Source organism: Pleurodeles waltl, chromosome 5, assembly GCF_031143425.1.
Source record: "Pleurodeles waltl isolate 20211129_DDA chromosome 5, aPleWal1.hap1.20221129, whole genome shotgun sequence".
NCBI lineage: Eukaryota > Metazoa > Chordata > Amphibia > Caudata > Salamandridae > Pleurodeles > Pleurodeles waltl.
This window is the reverse complement of record NC_090444.1, coordinates 1,708,601,295-1,708,617,581: the sequence shown is the minus strand read 5'-3', so window position 1 is coordinate 1,708,617,581 and position 16,287 is coordinate 1,708,601,295. Positions and strand designations below refer to the sequence as shown.

Sequence of the window (16,287 nt, the reverse complement as noted above, 5' to 3'; positions counted from 1 at the left end):
AGATCTCTTTTTTACTATCATTTTTCAGAACATTTTCTTTATGAGTCTGTTCCTCCTGGCAAACCAAGGGCCGTATTTATACTTTTTGACGCTAAACTGCGCTAACGCAGTTTAGCGTCAAAAAGTTTAGCGCCGGCTAACGCCATTCTGAAGCGCCATGCGGGCGCCGTATTTATTGAATGGCGTTAGCCGGCGCAAGCAGACCGGCGCTGCCTGGTGTGCGTGGAAAAAAACCACGTACATCAGGCAGCGCCGGCGTTGGGGAAAATGGCGTTAGGGCGTCTTAAAAATGGTGCAAGTCAGGTTGACGCAAAAAAATCGCCTCCACCCGATTTGCGCCATTTTTAACGACGCCCAGACGCCATTTACATGACTCCTGTCTTAGTAAAGACAGGAGTCATGCCCCCTTGCCCAATGGCCATGCCCAGGGGACTTATGTCCCCTGGGCATGGTCATTGGGCATTGTGGCATGTAGGGGGGCACAAATCAGGCCCCCCTATGCCAAAAAAAATATATTAAAAAAAAAAAATGTATACTTACCTGAACTTACCTGAATGTCCCTGGGGTGGGTCCCTCCATCCTTGGGTGTCCTCCTGGGGTGGGCAAGGGTGGCAGGGGGGGGTCCCTGGGGGCATGGGAGGGCAGCTGTGGGCTCATTTTGAGCCCACAGGTCCCTTAACGCCTGCCCTGACCCAGGCGTTAAAAAGAGGCGCAAATGCGGGGTTTTTTGACCCGACCACTCCCGGGCGTGATTTTTGCCCGGGAGTATAAATACGACGCATTTGCGTCGCAGTAATTTTTTTGGACGGGAACGCCTACCTTGCATCTCATTAACGCAAGGAAGGCGTTCACGCCAAAAAATGACGCTCTTTACTCATACTTTGGCGCTAGATGCGTCTAACGCCAAAGTATAAATATGGCGTTAGTTTTGCGCCGAATTTGCGTCGAAAAAAACAACGCAAATTTGGCGCAAACGGAGTATAAATATGCCCCCAAGTCTCACCACTCTAATTAGGTATTGTATTTATGGAGCCCTTTCACTACTGCCTACCAAACCTCTTGTTCAAATGAGGAAAAAATCTTCTTAAGGTATTTTGACCATTCAAAAGGCTTCATTCACAAAGAAATGTCAGGGAGTGGGGCTGTGCCAAATTTGTTAGCGCTACACTCTGACATTTAAAAAACGCAGGGATGCACAATATTTACAACAAAGTGGCGGATCCCTGTGTTTTCCTTAGCTCTGGTGCTAAAATTAGCTGCTTAGTGCTAACGCAGGCACCCTTGCACCATAGTGCAAGGGTGCCTGCGTTGCAGGGAATGAAAGTTTATGTGCAGGAAGGTGTCCCTTCCTTCACATAAACAATCAATAATTGTAATTGTAATTGCAATCGTATTTATATAGCGCTTACTACCCCTGACGAAGCGTCAAAGCGCTTTTCGATGAGTAGCACGCTACTCTGGAACCCAACAAGAATTAGTGATGGATTAGTATCGGGAAATAATGAGTACAGTTTTAGTATTATTATGAGTTAATTTGAGCCGCGGATATGAGAGTTTGTTAGTTAGATTGACTGGAGTAATGGAGGGGTGGAGGAGGAAAGAAATCCAGAAGTGTTAATTGGGAGTATATCCTTCATTTACTCAACCCAAAGGCTTGGGATGAGTAAAGGGGGGGAGGGGGGAAGAGTATGTGGAAGGGTTAGGGAGAGCATAGTAGCAGGGTGAGATAAATGCGGGAGAATTTAGTAGGGTTGTGTGGGAGGTCACAGTAGTAGAGTGAGGTTTGGTGAGTTAGATGTGGAAGCGGAGGGAAGAGCTTAGGCAGAGTTATTTAGGAGATGAAAGTAGTAGAAGGAATTTGGGATGAGTCAGAGTGAGAATGGAGGATAGTTTGATAGAGACATGACATATGATGATGAGTAGATAAGTGTGATAAGATGAGAGCAGGAATTCATAGATATCTAGTATAACAACCCACCCAGGAACCATGCAATGATCCACGAACATGCCAAGCACAGAAACAACATATACACATATATATATATATATATATATATATATATATATATATATATATATATATATATACACACACACACACATGAATACACACCCATATGCACATACAATACATAATTAGAACCATGGGTAAAATATACTTAGTCAAACAGGTTTAAAGAGTGTGTGTGTATTTTATTGTTATGACATAGTAGAGATACATATTTTCTAAAGAAACGATAAATAAATAGAAATATACACATAATCTGAAAAAATATTTATCAACATAGGCATATGCAGTTCATAGTTGTTTGAATATGGTGGTTATGAAGGAAAGAGCCAACTCTTGAGTAGTTTTCTGAAGACAAGAAAGTTATCTGTGGCTCTTATAGTTGGGGGTAATGAATTCCATAGTTTGGCTGCTTGGACGGAGAAGGATGTACCACCTATAGTCTTTTTCTTGTATGGTGGTGTTCTAAGGCGGGGTGCCAATCTTGACCTGAGGGTTCTTTGTTGGATGTATTTGGTAATCTTCTTTCTGATAAAAAGCGGTCCTGTTCCATGTATAGCTTTGTGGGTGATACAAAGCAGCTTGAAAGTGCATCTTCTGGCAACGGGTAACCAGAATAGTGCTCTCAAGGCAGGGGAGATGTGGGCTTGCGGCTTTACATGTAATAGTAGCCTGGCTGCAGAATTCTGGATACGTTGTAGTTTTTTCATAACAGATAGAGTTTTTTCATAACAGATAGAGATGATCCATGGTAGAGGCAATTGGCATAATCCAGTTTGGATAGTACAAGCGAGATAGTAGCTTGCACCTTGTGTGGAAATCCGAGGTGGGGGAAGATGCGTTGTAAAGTCTTCGAGGTGATGAAGCTTGTTTGTGCTAATTTGTCCACTTGGGCATTCATAGTTAACTTGGAATCCATGGTGATTCCTAGGTTTTTAACTTCCTTGGATAATTGAGGAGGTGGTCCGAGATCGTCAGGCCAGACGCACAGAGGGTCATACTTTTTCCAGTCACCACATATGAGTATTTCTGTTTTGGAGGCATTTAGTTTGAGATGGCTCCAGGTCATCCACTGATCAACGGCTCTGAGGCAACTGAAGATTTGTGAGTTTTCAATGTTTTTGGGGCCTTCTAATTTAAGTAGTATTTGTGTGTCATCTGCATAGTTGTAGCATGTGAGATGGAAATCATTGATCAGTTCTGGTAAAGATATCATGTAGATGTTGAAAAGCAAAGGTGAGATGATTGACCCATGGGGGATCCCTGCTTTTTTGAGGTAGGGTTTGGACGAGAAGGGGGGCTAGTGGATGATATTAGATCTTTTTTGAAGATAGGAAGTAATCCAGTCGAGAGCAATCCCTTGTATGCTGGCTTTGTGGAGTCTTTGAGTTAGGGTGTCATGGTCAACCGTATCAAAGGCAGCTGAGAGGTCCAAGAGAAGTAGTGCAGCAACTCCATTTTAGTCGACTGTGTTCAATAATGTTGATTTGTTACTTCTATGTGTGCTGCAGAATGCATCAACATTATTTAATGATTGTTTATGTGCAGGAAGGGATACCTTGCTGCACATAAACAATCATTAATGCAACACACATAGAAAAAGCAGAAACGAGGAGAAATAAAAGTATTTATTTTAGTTGCTCCACTCTAACGCCATCGATTGATCTTTGGAGTACTTTGGAGTGATTAAAACTGTGTTATGTGTCTAATTTGTTCATTACTTATGGATTAATAGTATCACTTTAATATTAATATTCATTTAATCTCATTTGTAATTTTAGGCAATATTGTTTTGCAATGTATTTTATTTTCTAAGAGAGACCCATCCATTGCACCATTTGCTGTGTTTTCTGTGTGTCTTTTATTATTTCATTCTTATAAACATATTCTAGAGGGGTCAGCTTCTTTTTAAAATTGAAATCCCCTTCTTACTACTGCTATCATCCGTGCCTTCTTTATTGTGCCCATACCCTTACTTTATGTTTTACCCATTCCTTGACTTATCTCTAACGCTTTACACTTACTTGTTTCTCTATCCCATATTTTTTGTGCTTGATTATTTGGCATTCCAGTTTTTCTGTTTTCCTGTTTTATTTACCCAAGGACATTGTGTGCCACTATTTTAAAAGCTTTTAGGGGACCAAGGTTCCTATTCCTCTTAGGATTGATGTGTTTTTGCAAGGCTGAAATAACTGCAACAAATGTGTCACTCAGGAATAAGCGTGACGGGCCATGCTTACAAAATATGCTTGGAAATGTACTTCTGTCAGATGCCACCTTTGCTGGTAGTACATTTCTTAATAGCATTAAAGTCTCAAAGAATTTGTATACTCCTCCTAGGAATGCCAGATTATTTTTTGTTTCTCATTTCTTTCTTGGGTTTTATTCAGTAAACGGAGAGAGTACAGAGAATATTGTACAGTAAATGATACAAGGATGCGGTAGCTTGCTCAACACAAGGTGCACTTGGGCCTCGTGGGGGTAAGGTGGGGGAAATGCCGAGTGTATGTGGGGCGGTTTGGGGTGGGAAGCTGGGCATGTTAACCAGTGGGAAGAAAAGGTAAAGGGGGTGGGAAGCTGCGGAAGCGTGGTGGGGGAAGGAGTGTGGAGAAGTCTGAGGCTACAGAAGGGGAGAGAAGAAGAAAATGAAAGAAAAGAAGAGAAAAGAGAAGAGAGAGAGGGGTTGTATGAGGGCAAGCCCCCGTCTGGTGGTAGCAGCCATCCATCAATCGCCATTTTGCTGGAAGAATGCCCAGACTGAGAGGGCAGTCTCCATGTTGTCCAGAAGGTTGTAGATTATGGGTTTTTAAGGGGCAGTTTGGTACACGGCCAAATTCCATTCCTCATGAGTGGGGGAAAAGTGGGGAGCGCCGAAGCCGGAGGACACAGTTCTTGCATGTTGCGAGTGCCGTGTAAAGCAGTCAGCCCTCATGCTAGGGTCAGTCAGGGTAGTTTGCTAGGTTGTAGAGCAAGAGCAGAGGCCATTACCTCCCGTCCCTCCCTCGCCTTCCTTTCCACCAATGAGGCTCCCTGCCTCCCCCTAAACCCCTCCCTTCCCCTTAAACCCCCACCACCTCCTGTTCTTTTTGTCCAGCCCCGCTAGACTTACCTTTTTCCTTTTCCTCCACGGAGGGGCCTGGGGGGACATCGGCTTGACACTTGACGAGCGCGGAGCTCCTCGTCGAGAGTTTCCCGGTGGTCGCTTCTTCCGGGGGCAGGCGGTGGTACCTTGGAGACGCGTCCTTGGAGTCGGCTGACGGAGTCGTTTGGCTCTATAGTGGCTGGGGCTGTACTTCCGGATCTTTGGCTCGCGTTTGCTGGGCTGATGTGCAGCTTGTATTTTTTGCGTTTTGGACGGTAGGACGGGCGTTTCTGCCCACGTTTTTTGCAGTTTTGTGCTAATCGTTGCCCTTTTTTCATTTGCTAATGTTGTCTTGGGGGGGGGCTTTCTCCATTATTTTAATGGCTGCTGTGGCCTCTTGGGTGCATTACTTGTTGGTATAATGTTGAGGCAGGTTCCTTCAAAGCGGCGCAGGATTGTGTCCTCTTCTTCTTCTTCAGGGGAGGATGTTGCGGTTCCCCTCTCCACTCCTGGGGGTCACCAGGTTGCGGTAGGGGTTCCTGCGCCTCTCATGTCCAGAGAGGAGGTTCAGGACATGATTGAGGTGGTGGTGTCTTGTGCTCTGCAGGCTGGAGCATCCAGGCCTGAACGTTCTACGACAGCCTGTCCTTCAAGGGCTGCGGAGGGGTCCTCTTCATCAGATGATGACGCTCCTTCTACTTCTTCTGGTGGGAAATATGTATCCAGGGAAGAGATGTGGGAGGTTCTGACGCATGTTCGGGACAATTTAGGTTTTCCTGTTTTTCAACCTACGGGGACTGATTCACACTTGTTCCCTCAATATGAAACGACTTCAAGGTTTGCCATGCCTTTTCAGGGCCCTGTTAAGGATATGGTGCTCCGGGAGTGGAAGGATGTGGACAAGTCTCAGGTTCCACGTTTCCTTCAGAAGCTGTACTTACTGGAAGGGGAAGATGTGGTGCCACCTTCCGTTAAGCTGGATTCCATTTTGGCAACTCTAATTGGCAAGACGGCGGTCAATCCAGAGGATTGTGTTCCTGCTGATGCCACTGACAGAAAGGTGGATTCAGGTCTGAAGAGGGCGTTTGCGGCGGAGTATATGGCCCTCAGAGTGGGTATTTTTTCTGCTTATTCTGCCCAATCCTTGGTGCAGGATTTTGACAAACTGGCGGTAGCTGTTCAGGAGGGTTCGGAGTGTTCGGAACTGCTGGCAGGTATGGAACAACAAGCCAGGTTGCTGGCGGACATGTCATCTGATGTCCGCACTTCGGCTCTGGCTTCGGGAGCTTTGATTGGGGCTCGTAGGTCCCTCTGGTTAAGGATGTGGAAGGCGGATCCTGGGGAGAAGTCTGCTCTCCTGAGACTGCCTTTTGAGGGGCGCAATTTATTTGGGTATCAGTTGCCTTCCATGCTTTCAAGAGCTTTTAAGGAGAGGAAACACGCCTTGCCTTACAAAGGTGGTTGTTCTTCTTCTGGCAACAGGTGGCGGAAGCATTCTCGATCTTCTCCCAAAGTTGATTCCAAGTCTTTTTCTTTCAGGAAGCGTAGTTTTCAACCCCGTTTTTCTCCTAAAATGTCTGCTCCTCGGGCGGGGAGGATTCAAGAAGGGTTCCTGACAATCATTGTGGGCCTGGCAGAGGGCCGGTTGGGGGGCGGCTGAGGCACTTTCTTCCCGTTTGGCAGGAGGATGTCAACGATCGCTGGGTGCAGGACATTGTAAACAATGGCTACGCCATAGACTTCGACGTAGTACCTCCAGATACCGGGGTTCGTCCTACTCCACTGCCTGTGGATGGGGCCCAGAGGTAGGCGTTGTTGGAGGGGGTCCGGGACTTACTTCTCAAGAGGGACATTTCCCATGTTCCTGTGGGGGAGAGAGGTCTGGGTACTTATTCCATCTTGTTCCTGGTTCCGAAGGTGTCAGGGGGCTTTCGTCCTGTCCTCAATCTAAAGGGGGTGAATTCCTGGATCAAGACTGTACATTTCCGTATGCTTTCCATTCAGTTGATTTTTCCTCTGGTCGGTCCAGGGGATTTCCTGGGGTCTCTGGATCTGCAGGATGCTTACCTGCATGTTCCAGTGGCTCTGTCTTCTCAGAGGTTCCTACGCTTTGCGGTGGGCCAGGATCATTTTCAGTTTTGTGTCCTGCCATTTGACCTCAAGTCCTCTCCACGGATTTTCACCAATGTACTGGCCCCTCTGGTGGCTCTTCTACATTCCGTAGGGGTGTTTGTCCATCCTTATTTGGACGATATTCTGATTCAAGTGCCCACTCAGGTTCTGTTAAGGAGGCATGTGGCCCGGGTTCTGTTAGTCCTGCAAAACCACGTTTTTTTGGTCAACTAGGGGAAGTCAGATTTGGTCCCTTCCCAGGATCTGGTTTTTCTCGGGGCCCGATTTATGACTCTTCAGGGCTTGGTGACAGTGTCGGATAAGCGGTTGGTGTGCTCCAGTCACAGGTGTTGTCGATCTTGTTGCAGCCGGCTCCCAGAGCCCTTCAGTGGTTACGTCTGCAGGGTCATTTGGCGTCAGTGGTTTTTCTAGCACCATGGGCACGGTTTCACCTTTATTGCCTGATGAACTGGTTTCTCGTTCGTTGGTCTCCGGGGTCAAGTTCTCTTCGAACAAGGATTCCTGTGTCAGGGTTTGCTCGCAGGGAGGTGGGTTGGTGGCTGGTGCCGGCTCATCTTCGTGTGGGGGTGTCTTTATCTCCTCCTCGCCCGGTGGTAGTGACGACCGATGACAGCCTCTCCGGTTGGGGGGCTTGGATGGGGTCGGCTCAGGTCCAGGGGTTTTGGTTGCCTCTGGAGACCAGACACTCCTTGAATTGGCGGGAGTTGAAGGCAGTGCTTCTTGCTCTGATTCATTTTCAGGATTCCCTGAAGGGTTTGGACGTTCTTATTCGGACAGACAACTTGGCGTCCAAAGCTTACGTAAACAGGCAGGGAGGGACCAGGTCGCGGTCACTGATGCGCATTGCGAGGGACATTTTTGTTTGGGCGCAAAGGTGGGTGCTATCCCTGCGAGCCACCTACATTCGAGGGGGTCAATGTTCGGGCGGATCTTCTGAGCCGGGTCATTCCTTTGTCTCAGCTTTTCTCCCTCCGGTTGTCACTGTTTCGTCGCCTGGTTCACCTGTGGGGTCTTCCGGTGTTGGATGTGTTTGCCTCCCTAGAGAATGCGAAAGTTAGGCGCTTTTGCTCCCGGTTTCGTTGTCCTCAGGCTTGGGCGGTGGACAGGATATTGTGTCCTTGGCCTCAGGATCTTTTGTACGCATTTCCGCCCTTCCAGTTGCTTCATGCATTTCTGGTGAGGGTACGTCTTCTGAAGGCCAGGGTTCTCTTGATCGCGCCCCATTGGCCACGAATTGGCAAATTGGTTTCAGTTACTTCGGTTGATGGCGTCCGGTCACATGTGGACTCTCCCTCTCTGTCCCTCGCCTCTGGAGTTTCCTTGCCTCCCGATGGGATCGTTGAGGCGGTTGCACTTGACGGCTTGGAAGTTGAACAGAGGGTATTGACGTGCTTAGGGGTTCCGGTCGCTTTGAGTTCTACTTTACTGGCTTTGCGGTGTAGTTCCACTATACTGTCTTAGGGTCGGCACTGGAAGGTTGTTTCTTCCTTGTGTTTGCGGCATAGGTTGGATCCTACGGCTGCTTCTCTGTTTGAGGTGATGCAGTTTTTACAGGATGGGGCCCAGTTGGGTTTGTCTGTGGCTTCCCTTCGGGTGCAGTGGGCTGCAATTCAGGCTTTTAGAGGTCCATGGCGTAATCTGTCTGATGAGGGTCATTTGATGCCTCGGTTTTTCCAGGGCCTTCTTAACTTGTTTCCTCGGCCGGTGCAGGCCTTTCCTTCTGGGATCTTTCTTTGGTGTTGGATGCTTTGACTGTTCCTCCCTTTGAACCTTTGGATTCATGCGATTTACGCCATCTTTCTTTGATGACTTTTTTTTCTGGTGGCCATTACTTCAGCCCGTCATTTGGGGGAGTTGGGGGCCTTGGCCTGCTCTTTTCCTTTTTGTAAGGTTTTTCATGATCGGGTGGTGCTTATTCCGGTCCCTTTGTTTGTTCCCAAAGTGAATTCGTCTTTCCATGCTCGTCAGGAGGTTATCCTTCCGGCTTTTTGTCCCGATCCTTCCTCGGATGACGAGGTTCGGTTGCATTCGTTGGATGTACGTCAGGCATTTTTGGAGTATCTGAAGGTGGTTGCTCCTTTCCGGAAAGGGGATTCTCTGTTAATTTCGGTCTGGCTCAGAATGGGGAGAAGCCGTCCACTGCTTCCTTGAGTCGTTGGGTTTGCTCTCTGATTTTGATGGCTTATTCTTTGAAAGAGGTTGTTCCGCCCCAGGGGATACAGGGCCATTCTACCAGGGATATGGCTGCTACGGTGGCGGAGCTGCAGGGCACTTCTGTGGTGGAAATTTGCAGGGCCGCTACTTGGGCCTCATCTTCTACCTTTGTTCGTCTTTACAGACTGGCTGACTTGGGCAGTTTGGAGTCGGTTTTGGGTCACCGTGTCTTGTCCTCTTTGATGTAATATGAGGGTGGTTGTCCGGTGTCCTTTTTTGGTTGTGATTAAACTTGTTGCAACTCAGTGTCCGTCTCCTGTTTTTCTCTTGCTATGTCTCATTGGTGGAAAGGAAGGTGAGGGAGGGATGGGAGGTAATGCATCCATTACTTACGATAATGGCATTACTCCTAGTCCTACTCCCTCGCCTTCCTTTCCGTTCCCTCCCGCCCTCCCGGTACGGACCGCCTGAGTTGCTGCTTGGGCTTGTTTCTCTACAGGAGGTGGGGGGGTGAAGGTTTTTTTTAAGGGGAAGGGAGGGGTCTAGGGGGAGGCAGGGAGCCTCATTGGTGGAAAGGAAGGTGAGGGAGTAGGACTAGGAGTAATGCCATTATCGTAAGTAATGGACGCAAGACTAGGGATACCGAGACCGGCAGAATCGGCACTGCCAGAGTTGAACTTCTTTGCCAATTCCAGAACAGTTCTTTTTGTTACTGTTTTCTCATATGTAAATGTAGCAAGTGTGTAATTGTGCATGTATTAATGAGAATTTTTAGGTGCTTAGTTTCTCCCCACCCCCACCACCAAGATGTTTTTTTCCTGTGTAAAAACCAGTTCTACTAGTGGTTGCTGGTGGGGTACACCAGAACCTATTTTTCCAACTCAAATATTTACAGGGAAAACACACAAATTGTTAAGGGTGAGGAAAATACCAATGGAACGCCCATCACAAAGGAAGAAAGCAGGAACCTGAAAGAGAGAGATACAAGGCAGATGGTGCCTGGGAGTGAATTAATGTGGCATGAGGTGGATTCCAGACTACTCCGCCTTGATATTCGGCGCACCAACATCTAATTGCACCAGCCACGGGCTTCTCAGCTGAGCTTCGGCATTGGCACACTTTTGTTTACCAAATTAAAAGCACTGGTAAAAGCCTCATTGACCACGCCTCAATTTTGGGGGCTGACCAACTTTTGAGAGTTTGTCAGTATTCATGGTCTTTTCTCGATGATTCCTCACTGAAACACACACACTTCAATCCTGTAAGAAGATTTACTCACACTTAAAATTCTGCCATTATGATTTAAGGGCATGTACATTCAGTTATGAGTTTAAATTGGTGTTTTGTAAATCATAACCTATTTCTTTGCACCTTTAAATGACTTTTGTACACCAAGCTTTAGTTTTGTCCACAAACTGTCTTATTATTTGGATACATTTTTGCCCATCATTTTTGCAGCTCTGACTTCAAAATAATCAGTTGTTTCATCAACACATGATTGCACATCACATCTGGAAACTGTACTTACATAAAATCGATCGTATGTATAGCAATATATTTGTTTACAAAAAAAAAAAAAATTACCCTTTCTGATGAACGTCACCGTTATTGTGTTTGAGATGAGTACACGAACTTCCCTTGAACACTGACATTGGTAATTTGTGTTTTTACCCGACATCTCTGCTGGACATAAAGACATATTTGCACGGAGCTCAAATGTTTGGCAATTGCTAACAATAGTTATGGTACCTAGAATGAAATGAAAAAGATTGCAGTTAATTTAGTAATATAATTACATTTGCATTGCTGGTGGGTGATTTGTTGTACAACTTTAGAACTATGAAATTAAACTTCAACCACCTAGCAGTAATAGGTCCACAATCGTTAGTCTGCAATTAAGTGGACTAAACCATAGATAGAACGGAAATCACACTTATAATAGCATATAAATCCACCACCTAACACAGTCAAACTTCTGACTTCCACAAAATACTTACAAGTAACACTCAGCCTACATAATTGAGCATTTGGACCGTCATTTGTACGATATATGAGCTTCATCTAGGCCACGGGCATAGGGACCAAGAAAGAGGGCAATACTCTGTTGCAGGTCATGAACATAAAATGTGCACAATTACCTGACTTTGAACAAATCAGTTAGAACATCATCCTGGACGTGTGTTGGAGGAAGGGTTATTAGTAGGGATAAGCATACACCTACCACCAAAAAGGCCACCCTGTCAACATAAGGTCCAGTCAAAGTTTCAATATATTAGCCCCTTGGCTCACCCCTGGTAGCAGGCAATGAGCAGGTAGGCTTAACATAGGAGACAAGTATGTAAAGCATTAAAATACACCAATACAGCGAATAAGTAAGACACAACACAGAATAAAAATCCCCCACCAATTTATAAAAATAGGAAATATTTTTATCTTTAAAATGACAAAACTCCAATGCAGGAAACCAGAGATATGAATTTTTAAAGATTGAATAAAAAAAAGTGCTTTCTAGTACTTAAAATCCAGTAGCACCAACCAGGGACAACTGGTCGTGCCAGACCAAGGGCAAGTCACAATTTGAGACCGACCACGATGGAGCCCTGCTCAGATGCACTGAATGGGAGGCCTGTGTCCGAATTTTACATTCGCACTTAGAAACTTTTCTGGAGGATTTTCTCCAGATGTCGTACAGTCCTCTCCGGCATGCCAATTTTGATGCAACATCATCTGATTGCTTTGCTGCGAGGTCCGGTCAAATCCTGGAAGTCTGGAGCCATATGTCTTTCAGTGAGATGAACCTGAAATTCAGGCTAGATCACGGTTGAAAGTAGTTGACTTGGATTTCGATGTCGGGTTTGTCCACTTAAGGAGCTTTTTCCAACAGTTGCTCCAAACTTCTCCATACTTCTGGAAATTCTTATTGACGTTCCCCTTGAGGGTTCAAAGCTTCCAAAACACAAATCCATGGGTCTAGAGGCTCTGAGATGATCCTTTTGGACTACAATTCCCATAATGCACCTTGCCTAACCCTCAAATATCCACTGGACACACTCCAAGCTGGGTACTTCTTGTGGGCGATGGTGTAGGGAAGCTCTGTTAACCTGTTGCTTTTAGGGAGTTTGTTCCTTAGTCCTTTTAGACGCAAGCCAAAGTCCTTAGGGCTGTAATTCTAGTGTGCAGCAGGAGCAGTCCTTCAGAGAGCAGTGGTTTAGGGTGCAGACTAGGGTTCTAGCAGGTTAGTCATTCTTCTCATTGTAGTTTCGGCAACAGATCTGAGTTGCTACGCAGCTCTCGCATATCTGTTCAATGGTCTGAGGGACAACCCTGCCTAATGAAATGCAGGGTGCCACCCCAAAGCATGACAGATTTCTGCAAAGTGTGGTCTAATAATGGCCCATAAAGCAATGCACTTCTAAAATCAAAGATGAAGGTTTTCTCTCCAGCAAAGTAAGACCTGGCTACACCAACCTACTGGTGTGATTCATTTCCATTAACACACCCCCTCCAGACCATCTGCAAATGTCATTCCTTGGCCTGCCGTCTGGCTAGGGGGCATAGGGGGAGGGGTAGGCTTGACTGGCATTCCTTTATGTCCTGTTCTCTTTGAAGCCCAGTTTGTTTTACCCAGCTCCCTTTCTGATCTGTGCTCTGCAGTTGCAGGCCACCCTCCAACAGATAACTCTGCTCTCTGCAGTACACTTATCACCTCACCAAATAAGCCTGGCTAATCCTGTTAAGGCTGACCAGTCAGAAGAGTACACTAGCAGCTGCATTTTGGCTCACAGAAAAGAAAGACCTATAACTTATTTTCTGTTTTTGTTATGAGAAAATTCAACTGTAGCAAGTTGTTGGATTTATCATTACCAATCTTTTGAGTCCTTGAACGACACATTTAGCTCCTTCCTAGAAATATTTATAATTATATGAAATATTCCAATGTTAGCGTATGGAGCTACGTATCTAAAATGTGGAAACAATTAAATGCGTGGTTTTTATCTCACCAGGGCATACACAACATCTTTTATAAAATGGCTGCTTATAGTTACATGGCACTCCACCCCTTGGAAAACCTAGGGAAGTCCTTAGGGGTGGTATATGTAAAAATAAGGTATAGTAACACTTTGGAAGTACCTTTAATTCAAAAGTTGAATTTGCACATATTTTACTTTTTAAAGACAGACTTCAAGGCAGGGCTGCCTGTAAAGATGACAGCAGGCAAAACAGCAGTGCACAATTCAGTGCAGGAAATCAGCTGGGCTTCTAAACCTCCCTCCTCCGTTATATATAGGGACTGGTAGTGGTAGTGTAAATCCCCCTCGCCCTATTACATTCTAGGAACATAAAGTGTTCTGTCATTGCCAATTGTAATTATACATAAATACCAGGTATCTTTTTAATAAGAACACTGTCCCTGGGCCTAGTTAGCGGAGCCCAGGGCACAGTCAGAGTCTGTTACCATCAGTGTATGTCAGAAAATAATTGGGCAACTAGGCTAAAAGAATGACTTTCTCACAGCGCGCATATTTGGAAAAAAATGGGATCTCTCCTGGAGATCACAGCCATTTCCTAACAACTGAATATGTGGAATATCACATAAATGCTGGACGCATGCAAACCAGGTACAACAATTTTTTTTAATAGAGCATCTCAGTCTAATTTCTCCTAGGAAAAAACAACAGGACCCACCTCCTCTGCTAAATGGAGTGGTAAAATGATGTGAAGTCCAGAAGGTCTGACTCCAGTCCTGATATGCCCCCAAATCCTTCCCGGACAACACTCCTCCTTTTTCTGCCAAATCACTATCTTGTCTGCTATAAACATTAATAACATTATTTTCATCCACCCTTAATGTTTTTATTATTCCTAGAACTGAGAGAGTGTCAAGTCATTCAGATAATGACCTAAATATAATACCTGATGCAACACACCATCCGGGACAAGAATTCACTTATCATAATGTCGAAGCCATCAAAAAAACCTCCACAAATAAATCATCAAAAGGGTGTAGTCTGAATTGACATCCCTCATCTCCCATTTTCTTAAAGATGTGTCTAAGACACTTCTTCTGGCACCCTTAATCTGTATCCATCATTCCTGAAGCTATATCAGAGGTTTTCGTCCCTGATGATAACTTAGTATTTAAGGACCACCACTCACCCACTTAAGTGGAGAGAAACTTCACCCAGGTCACAGATGCAGATCACATAAGATTCCATCCTGACAGAAGACGCCTCCAGCAAGAATCCCTGAGACTCTATGAAGCATTTCAATTTGCCTTCACAACTGGTGCCAATATTGTGTTCTCACACAGTTGCAGTCTTCTAGCTCTTGACCTTGTGCTCGAAATAGCTGACAAGACATTGCAAACAGATAACATACTCTGTTGTCCAGGTATGCACAGCACCACCAAAACCTGGGCATATTTTTTATTAATCTGCTAGAACTAACATAGTGCTTAGAGCTAGAGTGAGGGTCTAAAGGCTATACACTGTGAAGTTACAATTTTCCTTTGTTTTCACTCTTAATGAAAAGCTTAGCTGTTTTTTATTGTCTTCTGTGATGTTAATAATATAATGTGCACTAGAAAATAACTATTATAAAATAAATGTGTTGAAATACATAATCAGTCTCTAGTGATCTTATGTGTGCAAATCATTAGTGAACAATTGTTTTGATTACCACTGCTCCCTGTTAGTAATTGAAAAGCATTGAAATCACCTAATTTATGTACTAGGTGGGGTTCTGTGGGGCTCCAATGACCTGTTTTTCACATTCAGTGCTGGTGCATTAAACTAAGTTCACACGTGTCACCTGTGAGCATGAAAATAAACCTTAAAGTGCTGAGCCAAAACCTTAGCTTACACAATATTTGGTGCTTGAATGTTTGGCATTCAGATTTTCTGGACTTTTTAATAATTTCTAATTGCACACTCAAAAGATACATTTTATGCGTAAAAATGGATGTTTGGACCATCCGGCAAAATATTTATGTTATCTTTTACCGTTAAATAGGAAGCACCATTTAACATAGGTTTGTTAGGCACTTCACTGATAAAAGTTTATTCCCCATTTGGCTTCTGAGTATGAATCTCATGTGTATTGAATCTGCTTGCTAACGTGGTGCAAGTACCTTCTACTAAGAAAGGAGTTATTTCGGGACAGACACACATTTCTTTGCTAGATGTGTTCCTAACAGGAAAAGAGAGTGAATGTGCACGCTGTATATCTCTTTGACAAATTTGTCAGTGCATTAGCTGCATTTCTCTTACAAATATTTTCACTTATTGATGTAGTTTTGGAGTTTGATCATATAGAGCCAGATGTACAAAGGTTTGTATTTGTGATTTCCTAATTGCAAATTTTTGCCATTCCCTATTAGGAAATCACAAACAGTGATGTACTAATGGGTCTCAGACATATTTAGTGATTCTCAGAGGGTCGTAAACGAACCTACCTTATCAATATTCATGACGCAGGTTGTAATTTGTGACCCAGTAGGAATTACCAAATATCACAGGGATGGTGGCCTGCTGGGGTCATCAGACCACCATGTCTGTGATTGCTTTTAAATAAACATTTATTTAAAAATGCAGCACATTTTCCTTAAAGGAAAATGAAATACATTTTAAAAAACAAATGAAAGTTTTTTTTCATTTTTTAAGAGCAGGCAGTGGTCCATGGGATCAATGCCTGCTTTTAACACGTTTGCACTCTCAGAAATACCATAAAGTTAGATGCCACATGTTTGCACCCACATTCACAAAGGAGACGGAGTACTTTTGGGCCCCATTCCCATTTGCAAATGAGTTACCACCTACTTGAAGTAAGTGGTAAAATTCAAAGGTTTTGCATCCACATTTCATTCGCAAAATATTCTTACATACCACTGTGAGTTGCTATTAGGAAGAAA

The 16,287-nt window shown here is 44.6% G+C and overlaps 1 protein-coding gene across 3 annotated transcripts in view; it reads right to left on the bottom strand.

The window, feature by feature from the left end:
- Nucleotides 1-16,287, bottom strand: part of LOC138296692 (adhesion G protein-coupled receptor F5-like) — a 1,076,691-nt gene that overhangs the window by 202,645 nt on the left and 857,759 nt on the right. For all 3 annotated transcript variants that reach the window (XM_069236057.1, XM_069236058.1, XM_069236059.1), the window contains one exon: nucleotides 10,962-11,126. In XM_069236057.1, coding sequence (XP_069092158.1) covers nucleotides 10,962-11,126 — 165 coding nt within the window. The remainder of the gene's footprint in view (nucleotides 1-10,961; nucleotides 11,127-16,287) is intronic.